Source organism: Capra hircus, chromosome 9 (genome assembly GCF_001704415.2).
Source record: "Capra hircus breed San Clemente chromosome 9, ASM170441v1, whole genome shotgun sequence".
NCBI classification, from domain to species: Eukaryota; Metazoa; Chordata; class Mammalia; order Artiodactyla; family Bovidae; genus Capra; species Capra hircus.
The window spans coordinates 53,302,556-53,318,854 of NC_030816.1; the positions used below are offsets into that span (position 1 = coordinate 53,302,556).

At 37.1% G+C, this 16,299-nt stretch overlaps 1 protein-coding gene across 9 annotated transcripts in view; it reads right to left on the reverse strand.

The window, feature by feature from the left end:
* Positions 12,460-16,299, reverse strand: part of PTPRK (protein tyrosine phosphatase, receptor type K) — a 618,081-nt gene continuing 614,241 nt past the window's right edge. For all 9 annotated transcript variants that reach the window (XM_018053187.1, XM_018053185.1, XM_018053194.1 and 6 more), the window contains one exon: positions 12,460-13,964. In XM_018053187.1, coding sequence (XP_017908676.1) covers positions 13,911-13,964 — 54 coding nt within the window. In that variant the 3' untranslated portion in view covers positions 12,460-13,910. The remainder of the gene's footprint in view (positions 13,965-16,299) is intronic.

Consider the following 16,299-nt stretch of genomic DNA (forward strand, 5'->3'; position numbering starts at 1 on the left):
AGACTGTGAGTTCCCAATAGGTTCAAGTGGTGATGACATCTTTCAATCAAGGGCAGTCTGTTTTCTCCTGCCCTGATACAATTTAGGCTCCAATGGGGTCCTGATACAATGTAGACACAGTGGTGTCCAAGAACCCACAGTCAGTCCTGTGACTTCGGTTTAGGGCTAGCCCATCTTCCCTGACACCCTCTCACTGCTGCAGGGTTCCATATGCTTTTGAAGAAAGCCTCTACACTTCTGATTGCTGAGGTTTTCATTTCCAGTTTTTATAGTAGGCTCTATGTTTTTAGGTTTATATGTTACTGTCATTTTTGTGTTTGGACTAGAATGGAGGAAGATTTTGCTTTTATTTCATCAGTGATAGTGAACTGGATGAATTGCCATAATCTCCTTAGACCCAGATTTATTTTTTGTTTCTCATGCTCCAGAGTCAAATGACTCACTAAACAGCTCATTGAGTTCATGAATACTATATATGAATTGCCAAAGTACTTAGGGGAAAGAACTACCAGTGTACTCAAAGGAAAATCCTGGAAGATTCCCAGAAGCAGATGTCTGTGGGTTTCATTTATTTGTCTGCTTTTTTTAAAAAAAATCAAAAACACTGTATGGTGTTGTGAGGAAAACGGGAGAAAAAAGAGGCTTAGATTCTATGTCTGGCTTGAATTACATCTAATAAACATTCATTGAAATCTACCATGTATGATACAATGTGTTAAGGCCTGAATTTTACATTGTGAGGGTGGAGAGAATGAAGGACCAAAATGAATAACATATTCAAACTCTTGGCTCTGGTGTACTAAACCTACATGCTGTGGACCACTCTTGCTTATTTCACATTGTACTACTTTACCCAAGGGACGCCAATCTCACTGGCCACTTTCTCTTTCTTGTATACATTCAGTTCAGTTCAGTCGCTCAGTCGTGTCTGACTCTTTGCGACCCCATGAATCGCAGCACGCCAGGCCTCCCTGTTAATCACCATCTCCCGGAGTTCACTCAGACTCACATCCATCGAGTCCATGATGCCATCCAGCCATCCTCAGTCGTCCCCTTTTCCTCCTGCCCCCAATCCCTCCAAGCATCAGAGTCTTTTCCAATGAGTCAACTCTTCACATGAGGTGGCCAAAGTACTGGAGTTTCAGCTTTAGCATCATTCCTTCCAAAGAACACCCAGGACTGATCTCCTTCAGAATGGACTGGTTGGATCTCCTTGCAGTCCAAGTGACTCTCAAGAGTCTTCTCCAACACCACAGTTCAAAAGCATCAATCCTTTGGCGCTCAGCCTTCTTCACAGTCCAACTCTCACATCCATACATGACCGCAGGAAAAACCATAGCCTTGACCAAATGGACCTTAGTTGGCAAAGTAATGTCTGCTTTTGAATATGCTATCTAGGTTGGTCATACCTTTTCTTCCAAGGAGTAAGCGTCTTTTAATTTCATGGCTGCAATCACCATCTGCAGTGATTTTGGAGCCCCCCAAAATAAAATCTGATACCGTTTCCACTGTTTCCCCATCTATTTCCCATGAAGTGATGGGACCGGAGGCCATGATCTTTGTTTTCTGAATGTTGAGCTTTAAGCCAACTTTTAAACTCTCCTCTTTCACTTTCATCAAGAGGCTTTTTAGTTCCTCTTCACTTTCTGCCATAAGGGTGGTGTCTTCTGAATATCTGAGGTTATTGAGATTTCTCCCGGCAATGTTGATTCCAGCTTGTGTTTCTTCCAGTCCAGCGTTTCTCATGATGTACTCTGCATATAAGTTAAAGAAGCAGGGTGACAATATACAGCCTTGACATACTCCTTTTCCTATTTGGAACCAGTCTGCTGTTCCATGTCCAGTTCTAACTGTTGCTTCCTGACCTGCATACAGATTTCTCAAGAGGCAGGTTAGGTGGTCTGGTATTCCCATCTCTTTCAGAATTTTCCACAGTTTATTGTGATCCATACAGTCAAAGGCTTTGGCATAGTCAATAAAGCAGAAATAGATTTTTTTTCTGGAACTCTCTTGCTTTTTCCATAATCCAGAGGATGTTGGCAATTTGATCTCTGGTTCCTTTGCCTTTTCTAAAACCAGCTTGAAGATCAGGGAGTTCACAGTTCACGTCTTGCTGAAACCTAGCTTGGAGAATTTTGAGCATTACTTTACTAGCATGTGAGATGAATGCAATTGTGAGGTAGTTTGAGCATTCTCTGGCATTGCCTTTCTTTGGGATTGGAATGAAAACTGACCTTTTCCAGTCCTGTGGCCACTGCTGAGTTTTTAATATTTGCTGGCATATTGAGGGCAGCACTTTCACAGCATCATCTTTCAGGATTTGAAACAGCTCCACTGGAATTCCATCACCTCCACTAGCTTTGTTGGTAGTGATGCTTTCTAAGGCCCACTTGACTTCACATTCCAGGATGGCTGGCTCTAGATGAGTGATCACATCATCATGATTATCTGGGTCATGAGGATCTTTTTTGTACAGTTCTGTGTATTCTTGCCACCTCTTTAATATCTTCTGCTTTTGTTAGGTCCATACCATTTCTGTCCTTTATTGAGCCCATCTTTGCATGAAATGTTCCCTTGGTATCTCTAATTTTCTTGAAGAGATCTCTAATCTTTCCCATTCTGTTGTTTTCCTCTATTTCTTTGCATTGATCACTGAAGAAGGCTTTCTTATCTCTTCTTGCTATTCTTTGGAACTCTGCATTCAGATGCTTATACCTTTCCTTTTCTCCTTTGCTTTTTGCCTCTCTTCTTTTCATAGCTATTTGTAAGGCCTTCCCAGACAGCCATTTTGCTTTTTTGCATTTCTTTTCCATGGGGATGGTCTTGATCCCTGTCTCCTGCACAATGTCACGAACTTCATTCCATAGTTCATCAGGCACTCTATCTATCAGATCTAGGCCCTTAAATCTATTTCTCACTTCCACTGTATAATCATAAGGGATTTGATTTAGGTCATACCTGAATGGTTTAGTGGTTTTCCCTACTTTCTTCAATTTGAGTCTGAATTTGGTAATAAGGAGTTCATGATCTGAGCCACAGTCAGCTCCTGGTCTTGTTTTTGTTGACTGTATAGAGCTTCTCCATCTTTGGCTGCATAGAATATAATCAATCTGATTTCGGTGTTGTCCATCTGGTGATGTCCATGTGTAGAGTCAGCTTCTTCCTATTTTGGGGCCATGGGCTGAAATAATTCTCTCTTATCTGCAGCTTTAGCTAAACTTGTTGAAAAATCATCCATTGTAATCCTCTACAGAGCACATATCAATAGGCATTTGTTTTTATTGTTTATTTGCTTTCTATATTTTGTCTTTTCTACCTAATTTCTTTCTTTAAGGCATGATTCTGGACAAGCTCAAGATGTGGATTAAAATCTGGGTTGTATTCTCTTTCTTTTTGATGCTATTACCAATGCAACAATAAGAAAAGAAATGGGCTAGAAATGGGTACTTTTTACATTCGAAGAAGAGATTATGGGCTCAGGAGTTAGTGACTACCTAATATTTTCTGCTAGATTTAATAAATGAGGAGATGGCTTTGGATTATTTGCCGCTGAGGCGTGGTTAAAACATCTTATAATTGTAGGTTGGATCACTGGTAGGTGCTGCATGTGCTGTGCCATATCTTTGGTCAGAAGAGTAATCTCTCTTGTTGAATCTCATCTTTTAGGGAAGCTTAAAGTCTTTTCGGAACTAAAGTACAATAACATCCAGTGATACAATTCACTAATCTTATTCAGACTTATCCAGTTCTGCATTTACTCATTTGTGTGTGTATTTAATTCTTTGCAGTTTTTTCACATTGTGTAGGTTTGTGCATACACCACTATAGACAAGATACTCGATGGCTCCACCACCACAAGGCTCCTTTATGTTTCTCTTTTATAGCTACATTCACCTCTCATTCACCCACCAACCCACGTCCCTAATCCCTGGCAACAACTAACTATTCTCCATTGCTAAAATTCTGTCATTAAGTTATAAAAAGGGTCAAATAGCATATACCTTATTAGGATTGGCTTTTTTCCCTTAGTATAATTCCCTGGAGATACTATCAAGTCATTGCCTAAATCAACAGTTATTTTTTAAATTGCTGAGTTGTGTTCCATAGTATGGATGTACCACAGTTTGCTTAACCATTTATCTGGTGCAGAACCTTAGGCTTTTTCCAGTTTGGGGTTTTTTCAAGTTAAGTTGCTATGAATATTCATGTGCAGATTTTTGTGTGAACATTAAGTTTTCACTTGGGGAGGGATAAATGCCTAGAACACAATTTCTGGGTTGTATGTTATAGCACGTTAAGTTTTATGAGAATCTGTCAGGCTCTCATAGAATGGCCCTGCCATTCTGCCAACAATGTATGCTGGTCCGGTTTCTCTGCATCCTCACCACCATTTGCTGTTTGGTGTTGTCATTTTTATCTTAGCCATTCAGATGCATGTGTAGTAGTGCTCATTATCATATTCATTTTCCTAACGGATACCAATGCTAAATATTTTTCAATAAGCTTGTCATATCCTCTTCAGTGAGATGTCTTTTTGTCTCAGGCACACTTTCTTTTTTTTTTTTTTGCTGTTAAGTTTTGAGAGTTCTAAAGACCAGGGTTCAGTTCCTGAGTCGGGAAGATCCCCTGGAGAAGGAAATGGCAATCCACTCCAGTAATCTTGCCTGGAAAATCCCATGGACGGAGGAACCTGACAGGCTACAGTCCATGGGGTCGCATAGAGTCGGACAAGACTGAGCGACTTCACTCACTCACTCACTCACTCACTTATGTATTCTAGATGCTGGTCTTTTTATTGGATATATAATTTGTAAATATTTTCTTCTAATCTTGTCTTTCATCCTCTTCATTTAGGTTTTCACAGAGCAAAAGACTTTAATTGTGATGAGGTCCAGATTAGCAATTTTCAGTTTTAAGGGATCATGCGTTGGTGGCTAAATCTAAAAATACTGTTTATGCCTAAATCCAGAAATCCTTCTGTTTTTTTCTAAAACTAATGCTGCACTCTTCTGATTAATATAGTAATATGGAAGCCTCGATATTGGATGAAGTGATTCCCCTCATTTTTTATTCTTAAATTATTTTAATTAGGGCCTATGTTTTTCGATATGAATTTTACAATAAGCTTGTCTATACCTAAACAAATTTCTTATTGTTATTTTTATAGAAATTACACTGAACCTATAGATCAGTTGGAAAGAACTGGCATTTTTACTATCTTGAATCTTCTAATCCCTAAACCTATATATATTTCCATTTATCTAGGTATACATTGATTCCTTTTATCAGAATTTTGTAATTTTCAGCAGGTAAATCCTGTACATGTTTGGATGGGTATATATCTAAGTATTTCATTTTGTTACCAGTTTGAAATTACACTGTGTTTTTCAGTTCATCACATTTATTTTTAACATGTAGGAATGCAATCAACATTTTTGTGTTGATTTTTATCATGTAAACTTATTTAATTCACTTATTTTTGTTAGGACTTTTTATAGGTTCTTTGGGATTTTCTACATAGGTGATCATGCCATCTGCAAACAGGAAAAGTTTTACACTTCAAATTTGTATAACTTTTGTTTCTTTTTCTTGCTTTATTGAAAACTAGAAATTCCAGTACATGTTAAATAAAGTAGTGAGAGAGGACATATTTGCTTGTCCCTCAGATGAGGGAGAAAGCATTCAGTTTTAGACCATTTAGTATGAAGTTAACCACAGTTTTTTTTTAGATCAAGTTTAGAGAATTTTATTAAGTTGGGGAAGTTCCCCACTAGAGAGATTTTAATCATGAATAAGTGGTGGATTTTATTAAATGATTTTTCTAAGTATAATCACATGCTTTTGTTTTTCTTTAGTTTGTTGATATATGGTATATAACATTAATTGATTTTCAAATGTTGAACCAGCCTTACATACATGGAAATCATCCCACTTGGTTATGTACATAATTTCTTTATACTATGTTGGATTCAGTTTGCTAACATTTTATTGAATATTTTTATGTAAAATTCATGAGATATATTGTCTGTAATTTAACATTTTTGTATTGTCTTTGTCAAGTTTGGTATGTTAGCACTTAAATCTTATTTTCTCTGGTTCTTAACCCAGTTTTTCTTTTCTTAATTCCTTGTGTTGTTTAAACAGGTTTTAAGATTTCATCTTCATTTGTTTATAGTGTTTTTGAGTGTATCTCTTGGTGTAGTTTTCCCAGTGGTTTCTCTGGGTCTAACAGTATGTGACTTATTATAAACTAATGGTATCATTATTTTACCACTTTCAGTAAAGTATGGAAATATTATTTTTATTTACATTCCTTTTTCTTTCCCACTTTAAAATATTATTTTCTTGAATGTCAGATGGCATTGTAATTTTTGTTTCAATCATCAAATATAATTTATAAAACATATGCATGAGGAAAGGGATATTCTATTGTATATGCCCATAATTCTGCTCTTGCATTGTCCTTTCCACCTTCTTGATGCTGGAAATTTCCTTTCTTAGGATTTCTTTTTTTGTTTGAAGAATTTCCTTTAATCATTCTTTAAGAGAGGTCTAATAACAAAGGTAACGAAGACCAATGGTGGGCAAACTTAAAATATTTTTCATCTTATCCTTTACTAATACACATGACTCTTGTAGGCTTTAATTTCTTAAATTTAGCAATAAGGGCTTTGGATTTGATCATCTGTAATACCTCTCGAACTTCCACGATTTCATGGAGGTTTCTTATGTGAAGTTATTCAGTGACCACATTTGAACACTCTGGCAATACAGAATTTAACACTGGAAAGCGACTGATTAACAAATACTTACTTTATCATGCCAAGAATATAACATGAAGGTGAAGAGAAATCACTTCCAGTCTGTTGACTGTGCTTCAGATAATTAGATTTATGGAACTGGAGTTCAGGTCCCCACTGTGGGCTGGCAGGAGCCCACACTGTTTTGCACCTGCCATGGAAGGCAGCGTGTACCAGCACAATCTGGAGGGTGGCGCTTCCACAGACGGTTTACTGCTCTTGTGACTAAGGTCAGGCCATCCCACGGCTCACAGAACAAGGGCTCCCCTTTTGAGTTTTCTATATTATTATTTCCAGAAGAATTATCTTCTAGTCATCATTTTGGGGCTTCTTGTTAGGTGAAATGTGTGAATTACTCTCTGAAATATGCTCTTCTGAATTTAGTCCAGGTAAAAGGGACCAGAGACACTGACATTGTTTTTTTTTTTCATCTTTAGAGTCAAGACTCAATTACAGATATTTTTAAAACATAAAAATATGTGAGAAAATAAGGTAAATAGAAACCAAGAACAAGTATGAAAAATAGTTCTGAGAGCTACTTAAAGACAACTAAAATTCATGTTTCTTTAAAATATATTAAAAAAAATCAAAGTAAAACAATAGCTATTCTACAGTGGAGGTCACAACAGACAACCAGAGGCAACCTCCTACAAGTTTTGTTTTTTACAGAGTTGGGCTAGAGGCATATTTTTGTTTTTGAATTTAATTGGTTGCTAATATTCAAAAATTTGAAGCATCCACATAAAGGTTTAGATTTCCACACCCTCCTGAGAGATAAGACACTGTAGGGCCCATATCCCCATGCAGCAAACTGCTGGGAGATGAATGCCATTCTCTTTGAGGATTATTTGTCCAAGTCCACTTTTAAGTCCAAGTGGGAGTCGGCCTCCTCACATCGTTTCCTCTGGTCCCCATGTCAAGCAACAATTTATCATCAGTTTCATGCTATTGTGTTTCTTGTAGCAGAGCTGAAGATGGCAGAAACTGAAAGGAAGGAAATGCAAAGTGAACAGAAAGAATATGTGTTTTAATATAAAAATGGAGGCAGATATATTTTTGTAGAGATGAAAACAATCCCTACAAAAAGTGCACACACTAAAGATGTCTGCAGTAATAATACAATTGCAATGATATACCTGGCCTGTTTATCTCACTCACAGCACGCTGCTGGCTCTGCAGGCGTCTCCTCTTTCTCAAGAAATAAGTGGGGGCCATAACGATCTTGTTTTCTCTACTTTCCCAGTTTGATTTTGTCTCTTAGACCATGCAACATAGTGGGAGTGCATGGCCTTTGTTCATCTGTGTATTCTAACATCTATTTAAGAGAATAACTCATTGGTGATTCAATTTAGATATTTTTGCTTTTCATATTCTGCATCTACTTAGATTGCATCTGAGTACTGAGGGTTTGTATATTTTTATATTTTTTTTAATTTATTTTTAATTGGAGGATAATTGCGTTACAATGTTGTGTTGGTTTGTCGTACAATGTTAATCAGCCATGTATGTGTCAGTGGCTCAGCCGTATCTGACTCTTGCAACCAGATGGGACTGTAGCCCACCAGGCTCCTCTGTCCAAGGGATTCTCCAGGCAAGAGTACTGGAGAGGGTTGCCTTTTCCTTCTCCAGGGGATCTTCCTGACCCAGGGATCAAACCCACATCTCCTGCATTGCAGGTAGATTCTTTACTGTCTGAGCCACCAGGGAAGTCCCCTCAGTTTTCAGATATTATAAAAATTCCACTGTTGTTAGGGAGGAAACTAATCAGCCATAAGTATCCATATAACCCCTCCCTCCCACTCCCTTCCCTCCCCACCCCCTCCAGGTCCTCACAGAGTACCAGTCTGAGCTTCCTGCGTTATACAGCAGCTTTCCATTAGCTAGCTATTTTACACATGGTCTAACCAACTGAGCTAACCAGCAATGAGGCTGAAACATGCACATTGCCATGCGTAAAATAGCTTGCTAATGGGAAGCTGCTGTATGACTCAGGGAGCTCAGACTGGTTCTCTGCGAGGACCTGGAGGGCTGGGGAGGGAAGGAAGCTATTTTACACATGGTAATGTGTGTGTGTCAATGCTACTCTCTCAACTGGCCCCACCATCTCCTTCCCCCACTGTGTTCACAAATCCATTCTCTACGTCTGTGTTTCTATTCTTCCCCTGCAAATCAGTTCCTCGTACCATTTTTCTAGATAACATATATATGCATTAATTTACAATATTTTGGAGAAGGCAATGGCACCCACTCCAGTACTCTTGCCTGGAAAATCCCATGGATGGAGGAGCCTGGTAGGCTGCAATCCATGGGGTCCCTAAGAGTCAGAGACGACTGAGAGACTTCACTTTCACTTTTCACTTTCATGCATTGGAGAAGGAAATGGCAACGCACTCCAGTGTTCTTGCCTGGAGAATCCCAGGGACGGGGGAGCCTGGTGGGCTGCCGTCTATGGGGTCACACAGAGTCGGACACGACTGAAGCGACTTAGCAGCAGCATACAATATTTGTTTTTCTCTTACCAACTTCACTCTGTATAACAGGCTTTAGGTTCATCCATACTGAGGGTTTGTATTTTTGTCCTAAATGCTATATATCCCCTATCTAAGACTGATAAAACATACAAGACTAAGTTGAAATGAACATGACATCAGAACAAATCAGCACACAATTTTCTGGGTTAGATTTCAAGTATTGTAACTGCCTTTCTACAATTGGCAAGTGCATGATAAAGAGATGCTATCTGTCATACAATCTCCCTACCACTCCCTCCCCAAGCAGATCTTAATATTAGAGAAAGCTTGCTGATATTCCATAGTGACTTTATGTTGCTTCAATAGTTTAGAAATCAGTTCCATTGCTTTTTTTTCAGAATTTGATAACAAGAGTATCTCTATGGTGTTTGCTATCTTCCAGGTTAGCATTTCAGTTCACTTTGGAAAAAGCTGGAAGTTCAGAAGTGTCATATATCTACCATATTTCCATTGATTTTTGGATAATTTATATTCTAGAAGCCACTTATAGCTTACTTAAAGCAGATTTCAAGACGGAGCTTTCCTTTTTAGCTTCAGAGATATATTCTCATACTCTGCAGACCACTTGAATAGAGCAGAGTTGTGAACAAATTAAGATAACATCTCTCCCACTCCAAGCCTCCCTAAGCTGTGGGAAGACTTTCTGAAATAATAAGTAAGTAGAAATCGTAACAGGAGGCCCAGTCAGCCATCTTCTATCTTCACTTATGACAGTGTTGATAAAAACAGCGTTATAACCCTTACATTATATAGGGGTGTTTCCTAAAACACAGAAATGAATTTAGGAAGGTTGTGGCATGTCTGCCTATGGAAATATCTTGTAGAGTAAACATGCTACATATTACACAAGGTATGGGACAGTATATTAACTTCTGGCTCAGTTCAGTTCAGTTGCTCAGTCGTGTCCGACTCTTTGTGACCCCATGAATCGCAGCACGCCAGGCCTCCCTGTCCATCACCATCCCCTGGAGTTCACTCAAACTCACATCATTTTGGTGTAAAAAATGCTTACTTGAGTGCGTAGAAATAAAATATACATATATAATTGTCACTCCCCTATGAAAGTTAGGCATATATCAAGAATTGTCTTGCAAAGCTAACAGACTATCTTCTATTTCCAGCTGGGCTACAGATATTTCTCTCTTGCCTTTTAATGTTTATAGGTGTTTAGTAAGGTTTTCAGATCCTGAGAACTTAGGTACACCATTTTCTGGCAACAGAGCAGAATTGAGAGAGAGCAACTGTTGATGTCTGACTTCAAAGCTTATTACGTAAGGACCTGGAACCCAAGAGATCTCAAGGTGAATAGTAAATGAGCTCGTCAGTAGAGAGGTGAACATGTCTCTTCTCTCTCCTGGTCCAGGTAGAAATACCTTCCTTTTTTGTGTGTCTCCCAATGTTAGAGACCATTTGTTTGCAAAACAGCAACACATTCATGCAAAATCCTTTTCTTTCTTTAAAGACTAAATATTAGAAAAAGGTTAGGCAGCTCAGACAAGAAGGTGAAAACTTAACTTTTAAGATTCGTTAGAACTCAAATTCTCAGTTGCTGTGTGCCTCTGCCCATCCACTTCCAACATTTCCCTAGTGACAATATGTAGAAAAGGGGTCTATAAAATTCCACATCATGACAGCCATTTAAGAAGTAACTGACATGGACATAGGAGGCCTTTAATTGTGAAAAGCATGGTCACTTTTTAAGAATCCTACCAAGACATCTCCTGCTTAGAAGGACCCAGCTGAGTGGGACAGGGCCATGCATGAGACTCCACAGGGAACTCCACAATAGTATAAAGTATCAATTTGTGAATAAGAGTATTTAAAAAAAAAACAGATTTAGCGTCCCATCCTTCTCCCCCAATCCAAGTGTCTCTGGATGAACTGGCCTCTGTGGTGGTGCCCGTACAGAGCAAGCATGATATTTTTATTTCCTGTTGGAGACAAAAAGGAAATTTGTTCTTTGCTTGAATTTTGGAGGCCACACAGACCTCTGAGCTTTGTGGTCAGTAGTATTCCTGGTGACTTTGGTTAGGTGTGAGTTTAATCCTGTGACTAGAAAGGAAATCAGGGTCATGTAGCAAAGCAGAATCCTCCAATTAACATCATGGAACATTACTGGGAAACCCAGTCTTGGGTGAGTTTGTAAATTTTTTGTTAAATGCATCCATGTTTAAATGAAAATTAGTCTCCCTAGGAAAAGATGAGTTCCCTTATCTAAATTCTTACTAATGAAAGTCACAAATGTTTTAATAATGTACACAGCAAATGGAAGTAAGATAGCCATAATGATAATGCTTTATGAGAAAATCAATTAATGAGGAACAGTAAGAATGAAGTGCCAAATTTCCCTTGCCATGCCATCGGGGAAGAAATGTGTTCAGTGGAAGAGAGTAATTTATCAGACTCGAAGATTTTTTCTTTTTTCTTTGGCTGTGCTGGGTCTTCACTGCTGCACGGGCTGTTCTCAGTTGTGGTGAGTGGGGACTATGCTCTAGTTGTGACGTGTGGGCTTCTCACTGCAGTGGCTTCTTTTGTTTCAGAGCACGGGCTCTGTGGTGCATGAGCTCCAGCAGTTGCAGCACATGGGCTCAGCAGTTGTGGTTCCCAGGCTCTAGAGTACAGGCTCAACAGTTGCGGGACCCAGGCTTAGTTGCTAAGTGACAAGTGGGATCTTACTGGATCAGGGATCAAACTCATGTCTCCTGCACTGGCAGGTGGATTCCTTACTACTGAGTCATTAGGGAAGCCTCAAACTCAGATTTACATCTGCTGACAAAACATTTACCCTCTCAGCTTCAATTTTATCACTGGTAAAATTGGGATGACAATTACTATCTGTGTTATATGGAGAAATAAGGAAATTTACATTACATAAAATGGTAGTCGCATATAAATACAGCAACTTAAGAAAAAAAAGTTGGTGTTAATTCCCTGGACTTTTTTTCTCTCCACTCATTTGGAATTTTGGAAATTCAAGTTAAAGAGTAAAAATGAAAGAAGTTTGTATCTGGACATCAGTTTTATTTTGAATAGATTTCATGTTGTCTACTTGTGTCACTGAGAATAAGATATTTATTTGGGAGTGAAGGCATAAAATTAAGGGGAGAAAATGATGTGTAAACAATAACTGCTGTAATTATGAAAGTTTTATTTCACTCTTACTTTAATTAAATCTTCATAAGCACCATGTCATGAACTGGCAATCTAAAAAGAGGATACTGGAATGCTTTAGTCAATAACAAACTGCAAGCTGATGATGTGAAATTACAGCTACATGGAGCATGTGTACAAGATCACATTTAAAAAGGTTCACTTGAGAATCCCATGATGATGCACAAAATAGGAATCTGGCATCAATTCGTTCACACTTTGCTCAGAACTCAAAGCTTGTGCATGTAAACATCAAAAGAAACACTGGATCACCTTGACAGTTTACAGTTTGCTAACACTTGACTGTAGAAGCATAAATGTTGCAGTTTTGATTTTTTGACCAGTGCTTGGTCATAGGCTAAAAAGACCAATCCCTTTAAAATTTAAATGACGCTTAAAGGTTATGTTCAACATTACACAAGTCATCAGCAAGGCCTTTGAATGTGTGCAGTTCTCATAATGATTACCAAACCATACTGACCTAAGGAAATCATGGAAAATTATATATTTTCAGCAAAATGTTTTAATTTGGTCCTACATTAAAAGACCCAATTGCCAAGGTGTTTCACATAAATTTAATTCACAAGCATTGTACACAAGAGAATCACTTTAAAGAACATTGCTTCCTGATTTATGAATTAAAAAGTTTATCCTCTACTTACACTAAACTTACAAAAAATAATCTACAAAAATTGTTTACAATTGATTTTAGTGAAAGAAAAACCTTTCCTCAAAAAAAAGAAAAAAAGATTGTGTGGTGGTAGTATTTTAGCCATCAAAAAGGAATGTAAGTAACCAATAAATATAATGTGCTTTCTCCATATAGACATATTTACACTTGAGTCTTTGGCTTATGGTTTTTTGTGTTTTTTTTTTTTTAGAAAGAACTTTAAATGATCCATTCATCATTGCACATTAAAAGAAAATAAGCCAGTTATATATATTTATATATTTATATAGAGATCTGCTACACTTGAAACATACAAAAAATGAACTTTCCTATGAATTTGCACAGCTTTTCTTTCTTCTTCCTTGAAAGTTTTAACATCTTTTATCTGAAAAAGGGAAAAAAATGCCACAAAGAAAGTTTTAATTCATGCAACACGTGGTGGCTGCTGTACCAAAACCAGGAGAGAAAACGCTGCCTATTCACTGTACAAACACTGATAAGTTTTCATGTGAATCTGCTGCTTATTAAATATAATTTATGTGGCATGAAATGTTGATGCTCTCATACAGTAATAGAAACTAATTGAGTCCTTTTTATTAAGATACACTACTTCATAAGAAAAATACTTTTACCTCTCAAATGTAAAAGTCTCCCCCCCACCCACATTAAAATCTTTCTGCACAGGTGTGACAGGTACAACAGCTGCTGGCTCAACAGATGAATGAGTTCTGTTGGGATGCACTCTGAAGTCTCCCCCAACTAAGATGACTCCAGGTACTCCAAAGCCACATCATAGCAGAAACGGTACTGCTCCTGAAAGATGTTAAAACAAAAAGGTGGAGTGAAGTCAAGAAAAAAGCAAAGAATGGAGAACAGTGGTTGTCAAATGAATACTTGGCATTCAATTTAGATTATTCAAGAATTACGAACTTTTTTTTTTTCCATAGACAAGTTTAACACCAAGGCATATATTATTTTACCTTTGAGTCTAATGATTGCTGTTTAAGAAAAAGGAAGTTGATGTAAAAATATATGTTGTCTTTGCCTCATATTCTGTATCAAATTAAAAAAAAAACAGCAATATTGCTTATTTGATTATAACAGTAATACCTGATCATACAGAAAAATTTCCAAGTATAGAAAAAGATTAGGAATCAGAAAAAGTTTCTATAAATCTATTATCAGAAATAACTTCTAAAAAATACTACCTTAGCTTCAGACCATTTTTATGCATGCTTGAAATAGTATTTTAGAGTAAATATAATTACATATTTATATTTGAGGATATGATTTTATATTTTATTTTCTGTTGTTTAGCATTATTATGTATTTTTTCTCATTTTATTTAACATCTCTTTTAATATACATAAAAGTCTAATATATGGATTGACTATAAAATGACATTTTTTAAATTAATTTTAAATAATCCTAGAGTGAACATGCAAGTAATTTTTCTCCACACTTTATGTATTTTCCTTAGTGGTACAAATAAGCCAGTTATTTCAAACTGCCATTCCACAATTCCAAATACTTAATTTCTTCTTCCAGTTTTATTGAGATTTAATTGATATACAGCACTGTTTATATTTAAGGTGTACAGCATAACGATTTGACTTACATATGTGAATATCTAAATTCTTAACTTTTGACATAGTCTTTGTTCCATCAGAGTATTTAATTAAAAGTTTCAAAGATAGTTAGTGGTTCCTAACTTTTTCTGAGCTTACTTTTATCAGAAAAATTATTTTGCTGCCTTTATTCAAGATAACTTGGCTGACAATAAAACTTTTTTGAGTTAAAACTGCTTTTCCTCTCAGTCCATCTATATGTTGCTCCATGATGAAGAATTTAGAAAAATTCGGAGACAGCATTACAAATTATGACTTGTAACATGTAGTAAAATCTTCTCAATTCAGTCCAAGTGGGTAACATTTAGGCTGAATTAGAAAACAATCTAAAACTCATGCTATTTCAAAAGAGAACTTTAGGTATTTGAGCAATAAAAGAAGGAAGTAAAAATTTTCCCCAAGCAATCCTACCCTAATTATCAAGTAGGTGTGATTTAAACTAGCCTGTGGCAAGTACACCTCAAGAACCAAAAACTGCTTGTGAACAGTTACATCTCTTTAACCAGTCTTTAGCAATTTGGTTTACATTCTATATTTTCTTACCAAACTCGTCAGTTCAACTCAGCATCACAAGGAACTAATCACTAACCTTGATTAAAAACACATCAAAAGACTGGTTGTTTAGACAAGACTCATGGGACATGAGTGTAAAGGTAAATAGTAACTCTTAAGAAGGTTCTAGAGTGGCAGAGTTTAATCATAGTCTTTTTTTTAAAGTAACAGTAAGAAATCAGTTAAATTTGGAAGTATAATTTGAATTCTGAGGCCAGAAGTGATCTTATTGATGATTTTAGGAAGACGATCTGAAAGACAGAGGCAGACTTATATGAAAAAATATTCAGATGGCAGAGGGTTTAAAGACCTAACCATTACCAGCCCATTTTATAAACAGACCTCAGAGTTTTACCTAAAAATCCCTCAAATCTATCTGCCTTCCTCCATCTCTATTGCCAACACCTCGGTCAAAGCCAATACCATCTTATTGGGACACCAGCAATACCTAAGGTATGAGCTGGAAGAGAGGGGCTTTGAAGACTTGTCAAAGGGGAAGAAGTCTGTGACTGCTCTTAAAAATGAAACCGTATAAATGTAACTCTTCAGATTCTGTCTCAGGAAGCAATGCACCTCTTGTGTGAACAATCCATGAGCAGGAAGTGGTGAAAATACTTTAAAGGTTTATTGAATTGCTCATTTTAGTTATCTGATCATCTTGATAAACATAGGGCAAGCAACAATGATGTCTTGGTTTTTCTGGTTTACTTCTCTGTGAGCATAAACTACACAGCTGCTCCTGACCTATTCCCACCATTCACATGTATAACCCACATCGCTTTACAGCGATGTGTAAAGACATCGCTTTAGATGTTGAACGTTCTAAAAGTTTAGCTTGCTTTCTTCCTCTGCATATAGCTTCAAATAGGTGAATTCCTACATACACATATTAACACCTCCTTGCTCTTATTTTGTAATCTGAGTTCCGATTTTATGAGCCATGGCTAATTCAAGTAATATCACATGAT